Raw genomic sequence first — 18,267 nt, forward strand, 5'->3', positions numbered from 1 at the left:
CTGACAACAGCACTCAAGCCAGGATATTCCAGTTTAAAAAGAGGAGTTGCAGCCCTCAACTGATGTTTATGTTGTCATTTTTTGTTTTGGCCTGAAGCTCCACCCTCCACCTATCTCCCAATCACCAAGTCAGTATTGTTTCTGAAGCTCCACCCTCCACCTGTCTCCCAATCACCAAGTCAGTATTGTTTCTGAAGCTCCACCCTCCACCTATCTCCCAATCACCAAGTCAGTATTGTTTCTGAAGCTCCACCCTCCACCTATCTCCCAATCACCAAGTCAGTATTGTTTCTGAAGCTCCACCCTCCACCTATCTCCCAATCACCAAATCAGTATTGTTTCTGAAGCTCCACCCTCCACCTATCTCCCAATCACCAAGTCAGTATTGTTTCTGAAGCTCCACCCTCCACCTATCTCCCAATCACCAAGTCAGTATTGTTTCTGAAGCTCCACCCTCCACCTATCTCCCAATCACAAAGTCAGTATTGTTTCTGAAGCTCCACCCTCCACCTATCTCCCAATCACCAAGTCAGTATTGTTTCTGAAGCTCCACCCTCCACCTATCTCCCAATCACCAAGTCAGTATTGTTTCGGCATCCGGGTTGCCAGCTCGGCTCTAATTATGGCAGCCATGGCAGCCTACGTTCCTGCTGCATTCTGCAGCCTACCTGGCAACCTCTGGTCGGGGGGAGGAGGGGGAGGGTACACGCCGCTCAACAATATTTTGAAAGTGACTGCAGTACCAGTTTTGGACATTTCTTACAGACGGCTCCTTTAATGTGAACTACCTTTCAATGGTTTTGCCATCACAAAAAAATTATTACATAAATAGAAAAATCAAGAGAAAACGTCTACAAATATGTTCTGATGCAGCGAACATGTGGTTCAGGTGTCTGATCAGATGAATAATCTGCTACTTGTCTTTTAAGAAAAGAAACAAGCCATCAAAACACACTCCTTAAGATGTCTTTCCATTGTCTCTCCGTTGTGTCTAAGAAGCCTGGCTTTGTTTCGCCTGCTCTTCCTTTCAGTTGCCACCTAACTACACTACATTACCTCGGTTATTTGCTAATCAGAAACTTAGCCAATGATTTAAGTTTTCATCTTTTAAACACCTTTAGATCCGGGTTTGAATGAGCTTAAACCAAATAGCAGCTATGTTTTTAAACAGGCAGAAAAAAATGTAAGATGTATGTATGTATGTTCTGTCAATTGTTGCTTTTTAGAGCACTAAGCTAGTAAGTGTTGTGTAGTCAGAGGCTCTGCTGCTTTCACTCATCTCTTGCTGATGAGGGAAAACTGCAGTGGATAATTAAGAGCAGATTTAATGAGTGTCTTGATTTCTTCTAAGCTCACCTTTGTCGTGTGAAGTCTTGCTGAGGCTGACAGACTCAGAGGGGAGAATGTCCGTGTACTCCTTGTCGTCACATGCGTGAGGATGGGAAGATGCTTGAGGCTGAACATCAGCCTCCATTTCTGAGCAGAACAGGAAAAGTTAGTAAATGACTGCTTTTTACAGAAAAGTCGAATATAAAAAAAACAGATCCAGATAAGAGCTACTGCCCGCTTGAATTGAAGGATATGTGTGCTGGTTGAGAGAAGAACTAAATATTTTGGCAACCATGTGGTTTATTGCAGCTGTCTGATGGGGTTTTCTGTAACTATCAATGATATGCATTTCAATTTCAGAAGTTTACTGCAGTTAATTATGCAACGGTATAGTTCAGATCCCTTCAACAATTGTCAGGAGAAGGTGGCTAATTGCTGGGCAGCCTAAAGAGATCATTGTTTTCCTTGTCATCTTTTGCTTTGCGCTGTAGGATGTGCTCCACGGATAATTGTTCTAATGAAGTAGAATAAAACGGGAATGTTAATTTTATTAGTGGAAACTATGTCCCTCCCCAAAATGCCAATGCTTCCAGCAGCCCCACATGTTTTACTGCGGGGACAGTGCTCTTTTCCCTACGTCTCGTGTCAGCATACACAAAAAAATGAAATCAATTCCCTAAAAACTAAAAAGGTCTCTATTCTGCTGTTCCCTGTCCAAAGATGACCTGAAAACACTGTTACCATTTTGAAGGTTTTGAAACCACTAATGTTCCCCAAAAATACTTTATTAATCTTTACTTTATTGACTGTGGCAGTAGGTTTAAATCTCTTCAGAGATTGGTTGTAGGTGGTGTGACGGCCCCGGGGCCTGCTATGGTTTGTGCTGTGTAATGTTTGTGTTTGTCCTGCAGGTCCTTAGATGGGTGGAGCCAAACCTGATGAGTAATGTGGAGCACCTGGCCAGTGCTCCCACATGACTTAAGGCTGTCTGCCCAAATGCCAGGGTGGCTGGCCCCCTCTGCCATCACCACCTTTTCTTTGTTGCCTTCTCTTGTTTTAACACCGACAACATGCACCTCATATTTCTCATTGCAGCCATGGACCTCCATACACCACTGATGCTGATTATCCACACCCCATTGTTGTTATTTTGGCATTTTCCTTTAATAAACTTCAATTCATTGATCCTAAGTTCCGTGCATCTCCCTCATTTGTTGTGGCCTGCGAGCCGGTCATAACAGAAGGTCATAGCTGTGCGCAGGAAGGATCTCCTGTAGCGGTCTGTGTTGCAGCAGATCTGAAGAAACCTCTGACTCTGAATTGCTGTTTTATGAAAAGGATGCTCAGGGTTGTTAATGATTTCTTAATTTTACGAAGTACCATCCTTCGCACAATCAGCTCCAGAACAGTGCCAGCCTTCATCAGTTTGCTCAGTTTCCAAAATTGTTACATCATTTTGATAACAGCCTTAAAATGTCTTTAGACAGGAGTGACATAAAACTAAGTGAAAACAAAATGCAGGATCCATACCATGTAGTTCAGTGTTTCCCAACCTGGTCCTCGAGGCAACACTGTCCTGCATGTTTGAGATGTTTCCCTTCATCATCACACCTGATTCTAATTAATGGTCCTAATTAGATGGTCATCAAGGTCTGCACAACTCTGTTAACGACACAGCCACTTGTATCACGGTGTGCTGAAGCAGGGAAACATCTAAAACATGCAGGACAGCGGGCCTCGAGGACCAGGGTTGGGAAACACTGATGTATTTCATAATCTATCATTTGCCTTCTTCAAACTCTGATGAAAGAGGTCCCAACAACTGTGTGTTATCATTTTGTTTCAAAACTTTTAACCAGAAATTATGCGTGAACTCAGTCTCTTTCACAAGTATCTTTTTTATTTCTTTTTGTAGGTAATTCCGACTCAAGGCAGACATTGACGATATGTGGTATAACTTTTGAAAAGATGTAAATAAAAGTTGTCCAGAAAGGAAAAGTAGCATTACAGATGGCAATATGCCAACATTTCAGTGTATGAGAGGACTAAGAAGAACTTAATGTGCAGTTCTGTGTAAGAGCTTTAAGGCTAACGGTTAGCCATAGTGCTTTATGGTAAACCATATCTAATCTACTGAATTTAATGTACCGGTAATGTTAAGTATTTTAAACAAGCAACAGGGTATATGGAGTGACTACCAAATAAAAACTGCCAGGGGTCTGCTGTGTCACAGACCGACATCAGGACATACAGTGGGGAGAACAAGTATTTGATACACTGCCGATTTTGCAGGTTTTCCCCCTTGAAAAGCATGTAGAAGTCTGTAATTTTTATCATAGGTACTCTTCAACTGTGAGTGATGGAATCTAAAAAAGAAATCCAGAAAATCACATTGTATGATTTTTAAGCAATTAATTAGCATGACATAAGTATTTGATACATCAGAAAAACAGAACTTAATATTTGGTACAGAAACCTTTGTTTGCAATTACAGAGATCAGACGTTTCCTGTAGTTCTTGACCAGGTTTGCACACACTGCAGCAGGGATTTTGGCCCACTCCTCCATACAGATCTTCTCCAGATCCTTCAGGTTTCGGGGCTGTCGCTGGGCAATACGGACTTTCAGCTCCCTCCAAAGATTTTCTATTGGGTTCAGGTCTGGAGACTGGCTAGGCCACTCCAGGACCTTGAAATGCTTCTTACGGAGCCACTCCTTAGTTGCCCTGGCTGTGTGTTTCGGGTCGTTGTCATGCTGGAAGACCCAGCCACGACCCATCTTCAATGCTCTTACTGAGGGAAGGAGGTTGTTGGCCAAGATCTCGCCATACATGGCCCCATCCATCCTCCCCTCAATACGGTGCAGTCGTCCTGTCCCCTTTGCAGAAAAGCATCCCCAAAGAATGATGTTTCCACCTCCATGCTTCACGGTTGGGATGGTGTTCTTGGGGTTGTACTCATCCTTCTTCTTCCTCCAAACACGGCGAATGGAGTTTAGACCAAAAAGCTCTATTTTAGTCTCATCAGACCACATGACCTTCTCCCATTCCTCCTCTGGATCATCCAGATGGTCATTGGCAAACTTCAGACGGGCCTTGACATGCACTGGCTTGAGCAGGGGGACCTTGCGTGCGCTGCAGGATTTTAATCCATGACGGCGTAGTGTGTTACTAATGGTTTTCTTTGAGACTGTGGTCCCAGCTCTCTTCAGGTCATTGACCAGGTCCTGCCGTGTAGTTCTGGGCTGATCCCTCACCTTCCTCATGATCATTGATGCCCCACCAGGTGAGATTTTGCATGGAGCCCCAGACCGAGGGAGATTGACCGTCGTCTTGAACTTCTTCCATTTTCGAATAATTGTGCCAACAGTTGTTGCCTTCTCACCAAGCTGCTTGCCTATTGTCCTGTAGCCCATCCCAGCCTTGTGCAGGTCCACAAGTTTATCCCTGATGTCCTTACACAGCTCTCTGGTCTTGGCCATTGTGGAGAGGTTGGAGTTTGTTTGATTGAGTGTGTGGACAGGTGTCTTTTATACAGGTAACGAGTTCAAACAGGTGCAGTTAATACAGGTAATGAGTGGAGAACAGGAGGGCTTCTTAAAGAAGAACTAACAGGTCTGTGAGAGCCGGAAGTCTTACTGGTTGACAGGTGATCAAATACTTATGTCATGCAATAAAATGCAAATTAATTACTTAAAAATCATACAATGTGATTTTCTGGATTTCTTTTTTAGATTATGTCACTCACAGTTGAAGAGTACCTATGATAAAAATTACAGACTTCTACATGCTTTGCAAGTGGGAAAACCTGCAAAATCGGCAGTGTATCAAATACTTGTTCTCCCCACTGTAATTATCCATCTGTCTCCATCTTGATCACCCCCAAACTTTATATGTTGAAGGATTTGCTGTAACCTTGGAAGCAGGCAGCACGAAGATATAAAACAGGGTTCAACAGGCACAGAAGAAGTGCAGTTGACAGAGAGCAGTTATATATAGATGGAGAGCAGTGTTTCACCTGATGACATGTAGTATGTGCTTACATGTTGCTATGACAACACCGGATGTCAACAAGCACATCTGTTACCTTTCTGCTTCCCACGTAATTTTACTGCATGTGCTTAATTACAATAAGTGTTTAGTTTTAAACCTTTACTTTGTCATCTGTAATTGTAATTTTTTATAATACCTGGTCACATTTCTGGTGATGAAAAGGTTTGTGTTATAAGTCACATGATTACATAATTGGGAGCTATGAGCAAGTGTGAAAGGGACAGTGTATGGATTAGCAGCGACGCATGGTAATACTACTGGAGTAATAATCCAAATAAGAAACATAGTATTAACTCTTTGACTTGATATGGGGTTCTTTTAACCCTGTTTTATGAGGAAATTAAAGGCACATTATGTTTGTTCCTTCTTGTTTGAACACTGAGTTTGAAAGTTTTTCTGTTTTAGTCTTCACACTGTCATACTGTAAGCATCCAAGGGATGGATGAGGAATATACGTTAATGTGAGCATCAGTATCATCAGACTATCATCAGTGTGGACTATCTTATCAATCTTATGCTCATAAAAATGGTAGTTCGTTTTTAATTTTGACTGACTGATTATATATAAAACGAGTGGCTCGAGGTTCAATCTCTGAGGAACACCCTTGATAACACTAAAGTAGCTTGAAGAAATATTATTATTTTAAATTATTTTTGGTGTCTCAAATTTATTTATTTTTTTAATCAATTTATTGTGAAAATAATCTGTTTGTACAAAACTGATTAATTTGCATGTACTGAAGAAAATATATCCTAATTTCTGCACATTTGACAAGTGCTGATAATTGTGATCAGAGCTGTGTTTATTTTGCCATTACAATTGCCATTGCATATATTAACTTGTTTTTTTAAATTAAACTAATAACAGGACTTTAAGCCTCACAACAATTCATGGTGCAGCAAAAGTTTGTATTCCTAAATATTAACACACTCACACAACGAAACAATAAATAGATACAAATCTAGATTATCCAGAAAGAAAGAAGAACAAAAAAATAAATAACTCTGTACAGATAGGTGTGTGACAAAAACAGCGGCTTACCTTTGGTCTGCATTTTCCTTTTTCTCTTCCTGGAAGGCCTGAGCCATGCGCTGGGTGCCTTTGTTTTCTTTTTCAACTTCTTCTTCACACTTGACTCGGTGCTCTCGGGTGGGGAAGGAGACTTCAGTCAGAGATTATCCCAGTAATGGAAAGAGAGTATAACAAACAGCAAAATGTTTAACTTCACTCTCTTCTTCTCTTTCCTCAGTCAATGAAGGTAAGATGAGATGAGATCTAACAAGTGAAGTTAAGTACACCGATGAGGATGTAAGGCAGGAGAGTCACCAGGGACTCTGACGCAGTGTAGAGCCCTGAATGTTTTGAGTGTAGCCCCAAATATAATATATAATATCATATAATAAGACTGTCCCACTCCAATCGCAACTCTGGAGGAAGAATGGCTACTATAATGAAGGTGGACAACAGGAGTCGTTTCAATACTGAAGTGCGTCCCCTTGATGACAATAGCTTATCAGTTGTTCTTGAGTCCACAGTAATGGCAATTAACCGTCGTTTTCTTTTTTCCCCCTCACTTCTCATTTGGATCAATTGTCTGTGGTTCTGACAGAAAGGGCTGCTTCTAGTCGTTAAGACAATCCATACTCACGCACTGATCTATTCCACTTTAAGTCTTTTTGTCTATCAATCCATTCACAAGCTACTTCCAACCTGTTTTCATTCTTTATTTCAATTCAATTCCCAAATTCATCACTTTAATACTAGGTCTGCAAACAATCTCCATCCCACCTTTTTCAGGACTACTTTTTCCCAATTTTCAGTTAGGTTCAGAGGTCTTCTTTATTGGAACACCTTACCACTCAATATTAGAGAATGCTCGAGCACAAATAATTTAAAAAAACAAATCACAACATTTTTGCTAACCCAGCTTAGCAAAGCTTAACCACTCATTTCCAGAACTTCTCTGCACATCCTCATCAGATTCCTGTTTTTCTAGTAATTTAGCTTGTTCTCCTTAGTTGTCCTATGTTTTACATATCTCTGTAGATATTGTTTGTTTCATTATAGGAGAACCACTCGACAAGCCCTTATGGGTTTTTTTGGTTCCTCCCGCACATTTTTTCTGTTAGTGTATTTCTTTTGTTTCTTTTTTTTTCTACATACTGTTCGTCTGAACTTTTGGCGGTAATATATATATATATATATATATATATATATATATATATATATATATTTTTTTTTTTTTTTTTTTTTTATGTGAAAATAAACTAAACTAAAGAAAGAAACAGGTTCTGATTTGTAAATCTGAAGTCTTAAATATAGCCAAATACAGAGAGGCTTGCCAAGTTAGCCCAATGGTGTATTAGGGTAATTTTGAAGGGAACAAAGTTCAGTAACATTGTTAATATTAACACACACCAGTTTAAAATGTTCTCTTATATATTGAGAATCAAATGATACTGTAAAATGGGGGCAGGGGACCGGCTCTGTCCCCACTGTCAAAAGAAAACCTACCTCACTGTGATCCAATCGCTCGGGCTAACTACAACAGGGCATTAGAAAGCTTTTCAAAACACCAGCAAGATGGATATCAGGAAGTAATGCAAGACTCCACCATCCAGGACAGCATCAAACAGTAAACTGCTGGTTGTCTCAAGATGGCGATTTCACAGCTGAAGTAGGGCTGGGCGATATATCGAGATTTTAATATATATCGAATATTTTCAAACGCGATATGGTACGATATGGCAATATCGTTTATATCGATTTAAAAAAAAAAAAAAAAAAAAAGTATGATTTTGATATAGCTTATTTTGTGACAAATTGACTTGAATGTTTTATTTGAGATTTGCACAAATGTTTTGTTATTTGCACAACTGTCAACCTCAGTGGAAAAGTCTGCCTGTTACTGTCTACATTGTATTAATTGCACAGTGTATTTTAAATTTAATTGTTATGCAGGAAAGGGATATTTGTTTTATTTTATTCAAGAAGCATTTTTATTCTATATATGCAGGCAGTTTATTTTTATTTCATTTGTTTTATACATTTTGATATTGTGCAGACCTCTGTTAATAAAGGAACCTGTGTGACATTTGGCACGAGGCTTTGTATTAAAACTGACTGTTTTTTTAAGGATTTGCCTCAGAAAAAAATGAAGCTAACAGAGATGCTATGCTATAATGCTTTGGGGGAAACCCCAATTATGGCACAGAAAAAATATCGATAGATATCGAGTATCGCCATTCAGCTAGAAAATATAGAGATATGACTTTTGATCCATATCGCCCAGCCCTAAGCTGAAGGAGTGAGAGACAGTTAGAAACCTAATTAGAGCTAGCTACTTGCTCTTGTTGTTTTTGGCTGTTTAGACTTCCCTTACTGAAAAAAATATAAGCATCTTTGGAGAAATGTATCACTGGTAAATACTGTAGAAATAGTTATGTCTCATTTTACTCAATAGTAAAACACAAAATCCCCCTGAGGTAATTATTCAAGGTTTATTTTTCTTATGTGGCAGCATGCCCCCGGAGCCACACACAGGTAGTAATGCTGTGTTGTACACAGGGCTCGGCTCTGAATGTTTACAGTATCTGGCAACGCCTGGTAAGAGGGTCTTACCAAGTAGGATTCTGTGTCCTCCTCCTCAACATTTTTGTCTCCAGACTCTTGCTCCTCTTCCACCTTCACCATAAAAGGTAAAAAGACTCCATCAGCAGCATTTACCACATTACATAAATGACAAACTGTTAAAGAGTTGGACAGCAACCCCATGACAAGAATTTTCAAAAAGATTTGCACAGAATATTAAGGGGTATTTTCTTCTTGTTCCGAACATACTAGGGCTGGGCGATATGGACCAAAAGTCATATCTCGATATTATCTAGCTGAATGGCGATACTCGATATATATCGATATTTTTTCTGTGCCATAATTGGGGTTTCCCCCAAAGCATTATAGCATAGCATCTCTGTTAGCTTCATCTTTTTCTGAGGCAAACCCTTAAAAAAAACAGTCAGTTTTAATACAAAGCCTCGTGCCAAATGTCACACAGGTTCCTTTATTAACAGAGGTCTGCACAATATCAAAATGTATAAAACAAATTAAATAAAAATAAACTGCCTGCATATATAGAATAAAAATGCTTCTTGAATAAAATAAAACAAATATCCCTTTCCTGCATAACAATTAAATTAAAATACGCTTTGCAATTAATACAATGTAGACAGTAACAGGCAGACTTTTCCACTGAGGTTGATAGTTGTGCAAATAACAAAACATTTGTGCAAATCTCAAATAAAACATTCAAGTCAATTTGTCACAAAATAAGCTATATCAAAATCATAAAAAAAAATGAAAATGAATGAAAATATATCGATATATATTAAAATCTCGATATATCGCCCAGCCCTAGAACATACTCAACATTTTTCTTTCTTGCATTGAACCAGTTTTTTACCAAAGATGTACCCGTTGTAGGAAACAGATTTGTTTGTATAAAGTCAGGACATTATAAAGAGAGGAGAACCACCTCTACAAGCCCACCTGATCAGCTGGTTCAGATGTTTCTGCTTGATGCTGTCGCTCCTCCTCTTTAGATGCATTTCCTACCTTCTCAGCATTTACGTTTGCCACCCCTTTTTTCTGCAAGAGAAGAAAATGACTTAAAAAAAAACAAGAAGCTTACATTTCAGGTATACTTTTCCATAAAATAATGACACAGTGATGAAAAGGCAGCAGTTTCTACCCAAAGTTAAGAGAAAACACAGGTAAAAAGACTCCATCAGCAGCATTTACCACATCACATAAATGACTAATTTTTAAGAGTTGGACAGCAACCTCATGACAAAAATTTCTAAAAAGATTTGCACAGAATATTTGGTATATTTTCTTCTTGTTCGGAACATACTCAACACTTTTCTTTCTTGTGATGAACCAGAACATAAGAACAAAACTTTAACAACAGATCCCAAAGATGTACCCGTTGTAGGAAACACAGATTTGTTCATATAAAGTCAGGACATTATAAAGAGAGGAGAACCACCTCTACAAGCCCACCTGATCAGCTGGTTCAGATGTTTCTGCTTGATGCTGTCGCTCCTCCTCTTTAGATGCATTTCCTACCTTCTCAGCATTTACGTTTGCCACCCCTTTTTTCTGCAAGAGAAGAAAATGACATAGAAAACAATGAAGCTTACATTCAAGGTATACTATTCCATAAAATAATGACAGTGAAGAAAAGGCAGCAGCTTCTATCCAAGGTTAAGAGAAAACACTGGACGAGAAAGTGTATGTGTGTTAAAAAGTATTTTGTCTTTGCACAGTACAAATAATAGTAAAATTGGTAAGCAGTTTCAGTAGTATTAAAACAAGGTGTAGTAGTTCAAGTATTTGAACAATGTGCAACTGGTGAAATGTATGCACCGTACCAAAGAAAAACATTTAAAAAAGGCACTGATTGACCTGCCAGGGACCAGAATCTGCTGATCCTCTACTGTGAGGAATGTGGCCCCCTGATGGCTTCCTAGACTCTAGAATCTAGATCCAGCACTGGCGACACTTGCTGCAAAACCCGTCCATTATTCCTTAACATCTGATATTGTTTTTAGGCTTGCCATCACCACATATTGCATTGTGTAACATATATGTTTAATGCTTGGCAGTTATTTGATGTTATTTTAATTTTAATGTTTACACCAAAACTAGTTTCCTCTCGCGTACTACCTTTGAATCCCCATCTTTCTGAATCTCTGAAAACCCCCCGACTGCTGGCACTGCACCACCAGTTGGTGTGACGACCCCTGCCTTTGTGTATTTGCTTGGGCTGCCTGTCTTTCAGATGCCTGGTGGGCGGGACAGGGGATCGTCAGCCATCAGCCAACTGGGAACACCTGGGCCCGGTGCTCCCAGTCTAGAAAGCCTTGGCTGACGCCGTCAGGCCCCGTTTACACGGAGCAAAAACGGTGGCGTTTTCATGCGTTTTGGCCGTTAGTTTACACAAAAACGCAGCTCAAAGCCCCCAAAAACGATCATTTCTGAAAACTCCGGCCAAAGTGGAGATTTTCAAAAACTCCGTTTTTACGTTTGCGTCTAAACTGAGGAAAACGGAGGAAAACAGAGATTTAGGCTTCAGAACGTCACATTATGCAACAGAAACGTCACCAGCATCATTTGTGCAACCTGTGTTTACAATTTGTTTGGCCACCGTCAATATTTTCTTGTATTTTACCTGTTTTATATTCTAAAGTCACACTTAAAAGTAACTCCACTTCTCTGTCACTCCAAACCAAAGACTCTCGTTCAGTCTTGGAAGTAACTGGCAGTCAAGGCTGATTTATGGTCCGCGTTACACCAACGCAGAGCCTACGGCGTAGGGTACGCGGCGACGCGCACTGTACGTAGGCTACGCCGTCGATTTAACACGGAACCATATTATTCAGGCTCCACACGTGTCATTTGTTGATGTTTTTTCCAGGATTCCGATTGGCTTGCATGACTTTATGCTTCTCGTTACAGTGCCCCCTCAGGTTTGGATGCTCATAGCACCTTAACAGCGTTTTCATGCGAGTTCGTGTAAACCAGGATATTTTTGAAAACGTAGAGGGGAAAATATCCGTTTTTGTAAATACCCGGCTATGTGGAAACGTGGCCTCAGTCTCTCTTTGCTGCTGTGGTCCCTGCTCGGGCACATTGGTTTGGTTATGTTACTTTACACACACATTGTTCATTCATGCAGACACGCCTTACTGATGATACTGATTTTAACATCCCACAAGGTATATATTTAATTTGGACTTAATTTGGTTAATACAATCTTTTAACAGTTCTTTGGTGTGTTTCCCTTATTTGTTGTAGCCTAAGAGCCAGGCCGTAACAAAGGCTAACCTAACTTTTTCCAAAATATTCAAGGGTATTAAAAAATAAAATAAAAATTGTTTTTGTATTTGGGTCAAGTTAATTCTACATTATTGAATTCTGACATTTTTAGAAACTCATTTTATTTCTCTGTGCATGAATGCCCTCAGGTGCACTATCGTTACTATTGTTGAACATTTTCAAATTTGGATCTTTTTCCAAAATGCAAATAGACAAAACTAATAAATTATAAAGTGATGGACCAAATAGAAAACTATGAAACATGAGTACACAATTGCAAGGATGAGCTTGAAAAACATCAATATTAAGCACTCTCATTTACTGATTTCTTGAAGAGCAGCATTTATTTAAAAATCTGAAAATAACTTAACTGAGCCAAAGGGGCAGTTAATCCTATTTCGAGGTGTAATGAAACAAACAATGGGAAAAGTAAAAGCTTCTTTTCATATTATTTTGACAGGGGTCCGTTTTTAAGGGTTTATTAAATGCAGAAAAGTCAACTTGAACAATCCAAACAGTAAAAACCTGTGAGCTCTTGTCAGACCGCTGTAGTCGTTTAAACATTTCCAGCATAGTCCTCTGCTTTAGCACTTTGGTTTTCTTCTTGGGAACCAGGCTGTACATTCCCATCCTCCTCTTCTTTTTCCGGGACGACAAGCCAGCTGAGTACGATCCTACAGCACCAGGGAACAACAAACGTAGTTATGGCAAGACTGTCACTGGACATTAGATTCAGCTGAAATGCACCAAGTATTTTTCTCTACACCCCGAGATACAAAGTCGGTTTTTTGTGTCACTGGAATATGTCTCACCGAGTCGGAGCTTGGTAACGGCTAGAGAAGCTGCAGGAGTGGCAGACTGTGTAGGAGTTGCTGGTGAGGTGGAGGAAGCAGTTTGTTCTGAAGCTGATGAATCTGCTGGCTTCTGAGGTAGATGGTACTGAGTAGATGAATCCTCCATGGATGTCTGCACATCTGATTCGGCAATGGCCTCCGTTGCTTCCCGCGATTCCCTGTTAAGAAGCTGCAGACACGAAGAACCAGAAGCTGTTTAGATAATCCTGCAGCTCTGTACAACGTATGAGACCTTTCAAACCAAGACAAATAACCCAAGGGGTGTCCAAATTCGGTCCTCGAGGGCCAGTGTCCTGCATGTTTTAGTTGTTTTCCTGCATCAACACACCTGATTCTAATTAACGGTCTTCACCACCTGGTCATCAAAGTCTGGATAGTTCTGTTGATGACCGAGCTCCTTGTATCACGGTTTGATAAAAAATGGGACACACCTAAAACCTGCAGGACACCGGCCCTCGAGGACCGACTTTGGACACCCCTGAAATAACCAGTCACATTTTTTTAACATGGTTATAAAGATAGAAATTAACAATTAAAAACATAAATTTAATTCAAATATTTTTCATTTTAAATGTAGTTTTTTCAGAAAGAAAAATAAAAGGGGAAATGAGGGAAAGCTTCAAGCTTTTCATAAAACCCCAAAATTAAAAAGACAGGGTTGGGCGATAAATCAATTTGATCAATTAATTAAAATTAATAATTTTATGGAGATATTTAAAAATGAAAATCAGTTTTCACTTTAATCAATGCAACAATGGTATGGCACTATAGGTGGCACGATACAGATGTGGTGGCCTTTCACATCTCTATGCACTTACATACTGGTGTTCTGCAACATTAACGTAAAAGTGGGCCACCAGTTTTACTCCATCAGCCTTTACATAGTGGCCTAAGCAAGAGAGAAAAATCCTGTAAATATGTGTCCTCACATACTGGAAACTGGCATGCCGGAAACAAAGTGTGACTGCGTGTTCATGTTAAATAGTTTTTAAAAATCACAGTGGAGGAGGTGACACTGTCAACCTTCTTCATAAAAGAGTGCCGCCATGTCCTTTTAAAGGGCTGAGCGTGTATAAGCGTGCATACAGTGGAACTAGACAGATTCAGCTGCATGTACAGCATCGGTAAAGTAAACGAAAGCGTTGCGGGTCTTCCAGCTGGAAGTGCCCGGTTCATCCTCATCAGCAGCTGTTTCATTTGCGAGCAGGTGTTAAGTACGAGCAGCACTGCCCTTCCCTGAAGTGAAGTCCGGCTCCTTTGTGCTCACGACTATGTTTGGCAAACGTACAATGTGATCAAAACATTGTTAAATTCTCACACTTCTCACTCAGTCAAGGAATGAGGGGATAGCCCTTATATACATGACCGGTCTCTCCTTTTTGTCTAACTCGGAAAGTGGAAAAAAAGAGAAAAAACAGATTTAACACCAGAAAGCGGCTCTTATATGCAGGCACCGAGACCAGGCAGTATGTGAGGGCCTTCTGAAAATATACTGCCCATTTACAGTCGAAAAGTCTGGGTTTCCCACATGCTGAATACAATCAAATCCAGATATGATTCTCCTTTGTAGTTTAGAAAAAGTTAAGACTGCACTTTATTTATTCCAATGGCTAATGCCCTCTTTTTTTCACCTTTATAGTGAGAATAAAAAACAAAACATAAAGAATTATTTAATTTTTTGCAGATTTTTTTTTTTTATATAAAATGAAACGGAAAACTTTTTGCACAAAAGGTTTTCTTTTTTGCAGAAAGGTGCGTCGGAGGAGGAAAGCAGCAGCCAAACTTAACAAGAAAACTCCCGCACACCTTCTTCTCACTGTTCACTTATTTATTAGGCCAACGTTTCGGTCATAGACCTTTTTCAAGGCCTATTTTATAAAATGAAAAAAAAAAATCCAAATAATTTGAGTTGCGTTTAAAAACGCGTGATTTTGATTTAAATTTTCATCCTGGTTTAATATATATTCTTTTTTATCTTTTAGAGTAAACAGGGTCCTCTTACAACATCAATGTCAACACTTTGTATTATCATAAAGAAAAAATTAAGTGATCATCAACAAGCTGCATTACTCTCTAACAAAGTCATTTTCCAATTGATTTTCTCCCAATAAAAAAACTATATATATATATTCAAGTTTTAGTAGTTGTTTCATACAGATTTTACTTGATAAAATGAAACATACTTCACTCTATTAACCAATTATTACAATTATCATTAAACATTATTATTATGCCCAACATTTGCAGACGAAGTATCTTGAGGGCTATTATAAAAAAAAATATTCCAAAGTAAAAAGCGGTTTCAAACCCGCCGACTCCTTTACTATGGAATGATGAAGTTTATTGCAAAGGCCAATCCAAATTATCTCAAAGAATGAGATGATCTCACCGTCAGGCCATCTTTCACTTTCTATGCATTAATGAGAATAGTTGACTTCAAATAACTAATCACCTGCCATCGAGCCACAACAGCAAAGTAAATTCATTTATGAAACATTTGTGATAAAGGATCAGCTCTGCAGAAACCCTGTCTGCAAATACCAAGAAAATAAGTTAAGTTGTCTTCTTTTCAAGTGTTTTGCCATTACCACGACCTGGATGACTGAGAATACAGACTAATTGAACACTGCGTCATCTCTTAACCTAGACGAGTTTTTTAGTCCTTACCAAAGTTTCTCTTGGTAGCTTCCTGAATTGTCTTTAAAAGGAAACTTGCTGCAATAAGGAGTATTCACGTGTTGAGATGAGATCACTTGTAAATAGACCAAACTTCCCCTCCAGAACAGAACAGGGCCTCTGCTTCAGAGGGGAAGCTTTAATGCAACATCATACCATCATAGTCAAAGTAAGAAACCTTAGGAAACATTTACACGATTAACACAGAGCAGAATGACAATACTTGTCTCCTGGCCATGGTTTACCTTTTGTGCCGGACTGACCGCAGGACCGGGCATGGCCTTGCGTGCTCTGTGTAGGGATGCTGGAGAAAGACAGGAAGCTGTGCCATTATCAGTGTCTGGCGTCTCCTGCCCCGACGCGGTCCCTGTGCAGGTGGCAGTCCTAAAAGCACCTGAACTCTGAGTCTGCACACCCCCTGATCCCGAAGCAAGGGGAGATTTCACCGTGTGTCCTAAGCCCAAAGGCATCCTGTTAGTCCTATGAGGGGAAACACCCAAATCTGCCGTCGCAGCACCACTGCCTTCCTGCTGCTGCTGCTTTTCAAGACTTAATCCATTGCTTCCAGTAACAGAACCATGTGGAGGCTCCATATCTGATGTGCCATTTTCATTTATCAATAATCCAGTCTTATTGTTGTCTGTTGTCAAGTTCTTGTGCCTCGTGTTGTCACATTCTGTGCCGTTGAGCATTGCCTCTGCTGCAAGGGAAGCGGCCAGTCGGTCTGCTACCTCCTTGTCTCCATCTGTGCAGCAAAACCCAAGATATATCATTGTTATAATCAGTCAATTACACAAATAAGCAAAGCCTGTTCAAGCTCATCTAAACTGTTACCTGGCTTCTCCTCTCCGTTGCTTGCTGGATCGAGTCCCTCATTCTCTGTGGATCCAGCCTTATCCACAGCCAGACCAGCGGGCTGATAAAAAAGGACACACGACAAAGAAAACGGATATTTAGAACTGGGCCTTCATTCATCTGCATTATTTACTCATTTGTAGATAATACATTAAATTAATTGTGCAATGTCAATCACCTCTAAACTTAGTTCCCAAGACAGTACCTCTACAGTACCTCTAAGGATTTTGTTTGACTAGTGAACAACTAAAAAGCACTAAATTTGCAATATAATTACTTAAATACAATACAAAATAAAACTGTTTCTTAAACAGAAGATTCAGATCCTTTTTTTAAACCCAACACCAATGAGAAATATCTGACAAAAGCCGTTTCTTCCACTTATGCACCTAATACACTGTAATGACTATTTGCATTCATGCTGTTTAGTATTGTCATTTAGAGAAAGCCTGTATATTGTAAATTAAGAAAACAGAGAAAACAGGGGCATTCCCGTGCACTTTCATCTTCTTTTTAGCCACTCAGAGAAATAGAAAGAAAATCTTCAAAAGTTATCTTAACCAACCGTTGATCAACTTTAGATCTCACAAAAAGGCAAAAGCATAAAAATTGTGTCTTATTACTGAGCACAGCACACATCTTCTGTTAGAAAAAGCACAAAGGAAAGATGAGGCCTGGGACAAACTGTGAATACGCTTTTTGCTTTTTATCAGGATGTGAATTCGTCACTGAAAGCCACTCTCTTTATTACAAACCATTCACTGTCAGCCTTTCAGCTGAAATGTCAAAGGCAAGCCAACCTAGAGTAGTTTGACCCAGCAGAACATCATAATGAGCTCTGATGATGAACATTTCCTCTCCTTTTAGTCTAATGTTATGCAAATTTCAGGTAGAATAAAAGACATGTGCTGACTTTGGGCAGGGGTAACGTCTAGTGAGAAGTAAAAAAGCAGGTAGAAAATATCGGTATTCCAAGACAGAAGAGGCAACAAGCATTTTCCCATCAAACTAGCTCAAGTGTAAGACCTAAAAGAGACACATCCTCTGAAAGCTTTGATTTGACAAACTGACTCAGCCAGTTATTCCCCAAGAGCTCCTTAGCTTTACCAGCCACTGAGACGGGTCTGTGACCAACACAGAGCTGAATAAACCATCAGGAAAGACTTCCCAAATCATTCCTCCAACATCTGCCTTTGCATCTTCAAGTCAAATATAAAGAAGCACATTGTCAAACAACAACAAGCTTTGGCCAACAACTGCATGCAACAAATTAGGGGGGGGGGGGGGGGTTTCCCAAAGACCATTTAGTCTCGGTCAGTCCTGTGTGGTGCATGATCTGCAAGAAGGAACACTGTGCACTTGAGCAGAGGACGAACCTTTCAGGTTCCTCTTTTCACAAATAGGAAAATCAGTTGGAAGAAAACACCTGCCTCTTCCCTCCCCCTTAGTGGTCAAAAGTGGAACTACACACTGAGGACATAAAGGAGCGGGGGAAGGGAGACAGAGAAGGCTGTCTGCAGATCTCCGCCATTTCGCAACCAGATTGTTTACTGACATAACGCGGCCATTGCGGTAGTTTTCCACTAGATGGGGACTGAAGGGGTCTGGATGGGGATATGGAGGCTG

The 18,267-nt window shown here is 39.9% G+C and overlaps 1 protein-coding gene across 4 annotated transcripts in view; it reads right to left on the reverse strand.

Annotated features, from left to right (window-relative positions):
• ehmt1b (euchromatic histone-lysine N-methyltransferase 1b) overlaps positions 1–18,267 on the reverse strand; it is a 61,701-nt gene that overhangs the window by 21,154 nt on the left and 22,280 nt on the right. For 2 of the 4 annotated variants that reach the window (XM_061734482.1, XM_061734481.1), the window contains exons 2-10: positions 16,621–16,702; positions 16,032–16,531; positions 13,069–13,279; positions 12,782–12,930; positions 10,439–10,537; positions 9,926–10,024; positions 9,002–9,064; positions 6,422–6,542; positions 1,357–1,476 (exon numbers count right to left, since the gene is read on the reverse strand). In XM_061734482.1, the coding sequence (XP_061590466.1) occupies positions 1,357–1,476; positions 6,422–6,542; positions 9,002–9,064; positions 9,926–10,024; positions 10,439–10,537; positions 12,782–12,930; positions 13,069–13,279; positions 16,032–16,531; positions 16,621–16,702 (1,444 nt within the window). The remainder of the gene's footprint in view (positions 1–1,356; positions 1,477–6,421; positions 6,543–9,001; positions 9,065–9,925; positions 10,025–10,438; positions 10,538–12,781; positions 12,931–13,068; positions 13,280–16,031; positions 16,532–16,620; positions 16,703–18,267) is intronic. The other 2 variants (XM_061734483.1, XM_061734484.1) reach the window with 2 other exon arrangements.

Source organism: Cololabis saira, chromosome 11 (genome assembly GCF_033807715.1).
Source record: "Cololabis saira isolate AMF1-May2022 chromosome 11, fColSai1.1, whole genome shotgun sequence".
In the NCBI taxonomy this organism is placed as follows: Eukaryota; Metazoa; Chordata; class Actinopteri; order Beloniformes; family Belonidae; genus Cololabis; species Cololabis saira.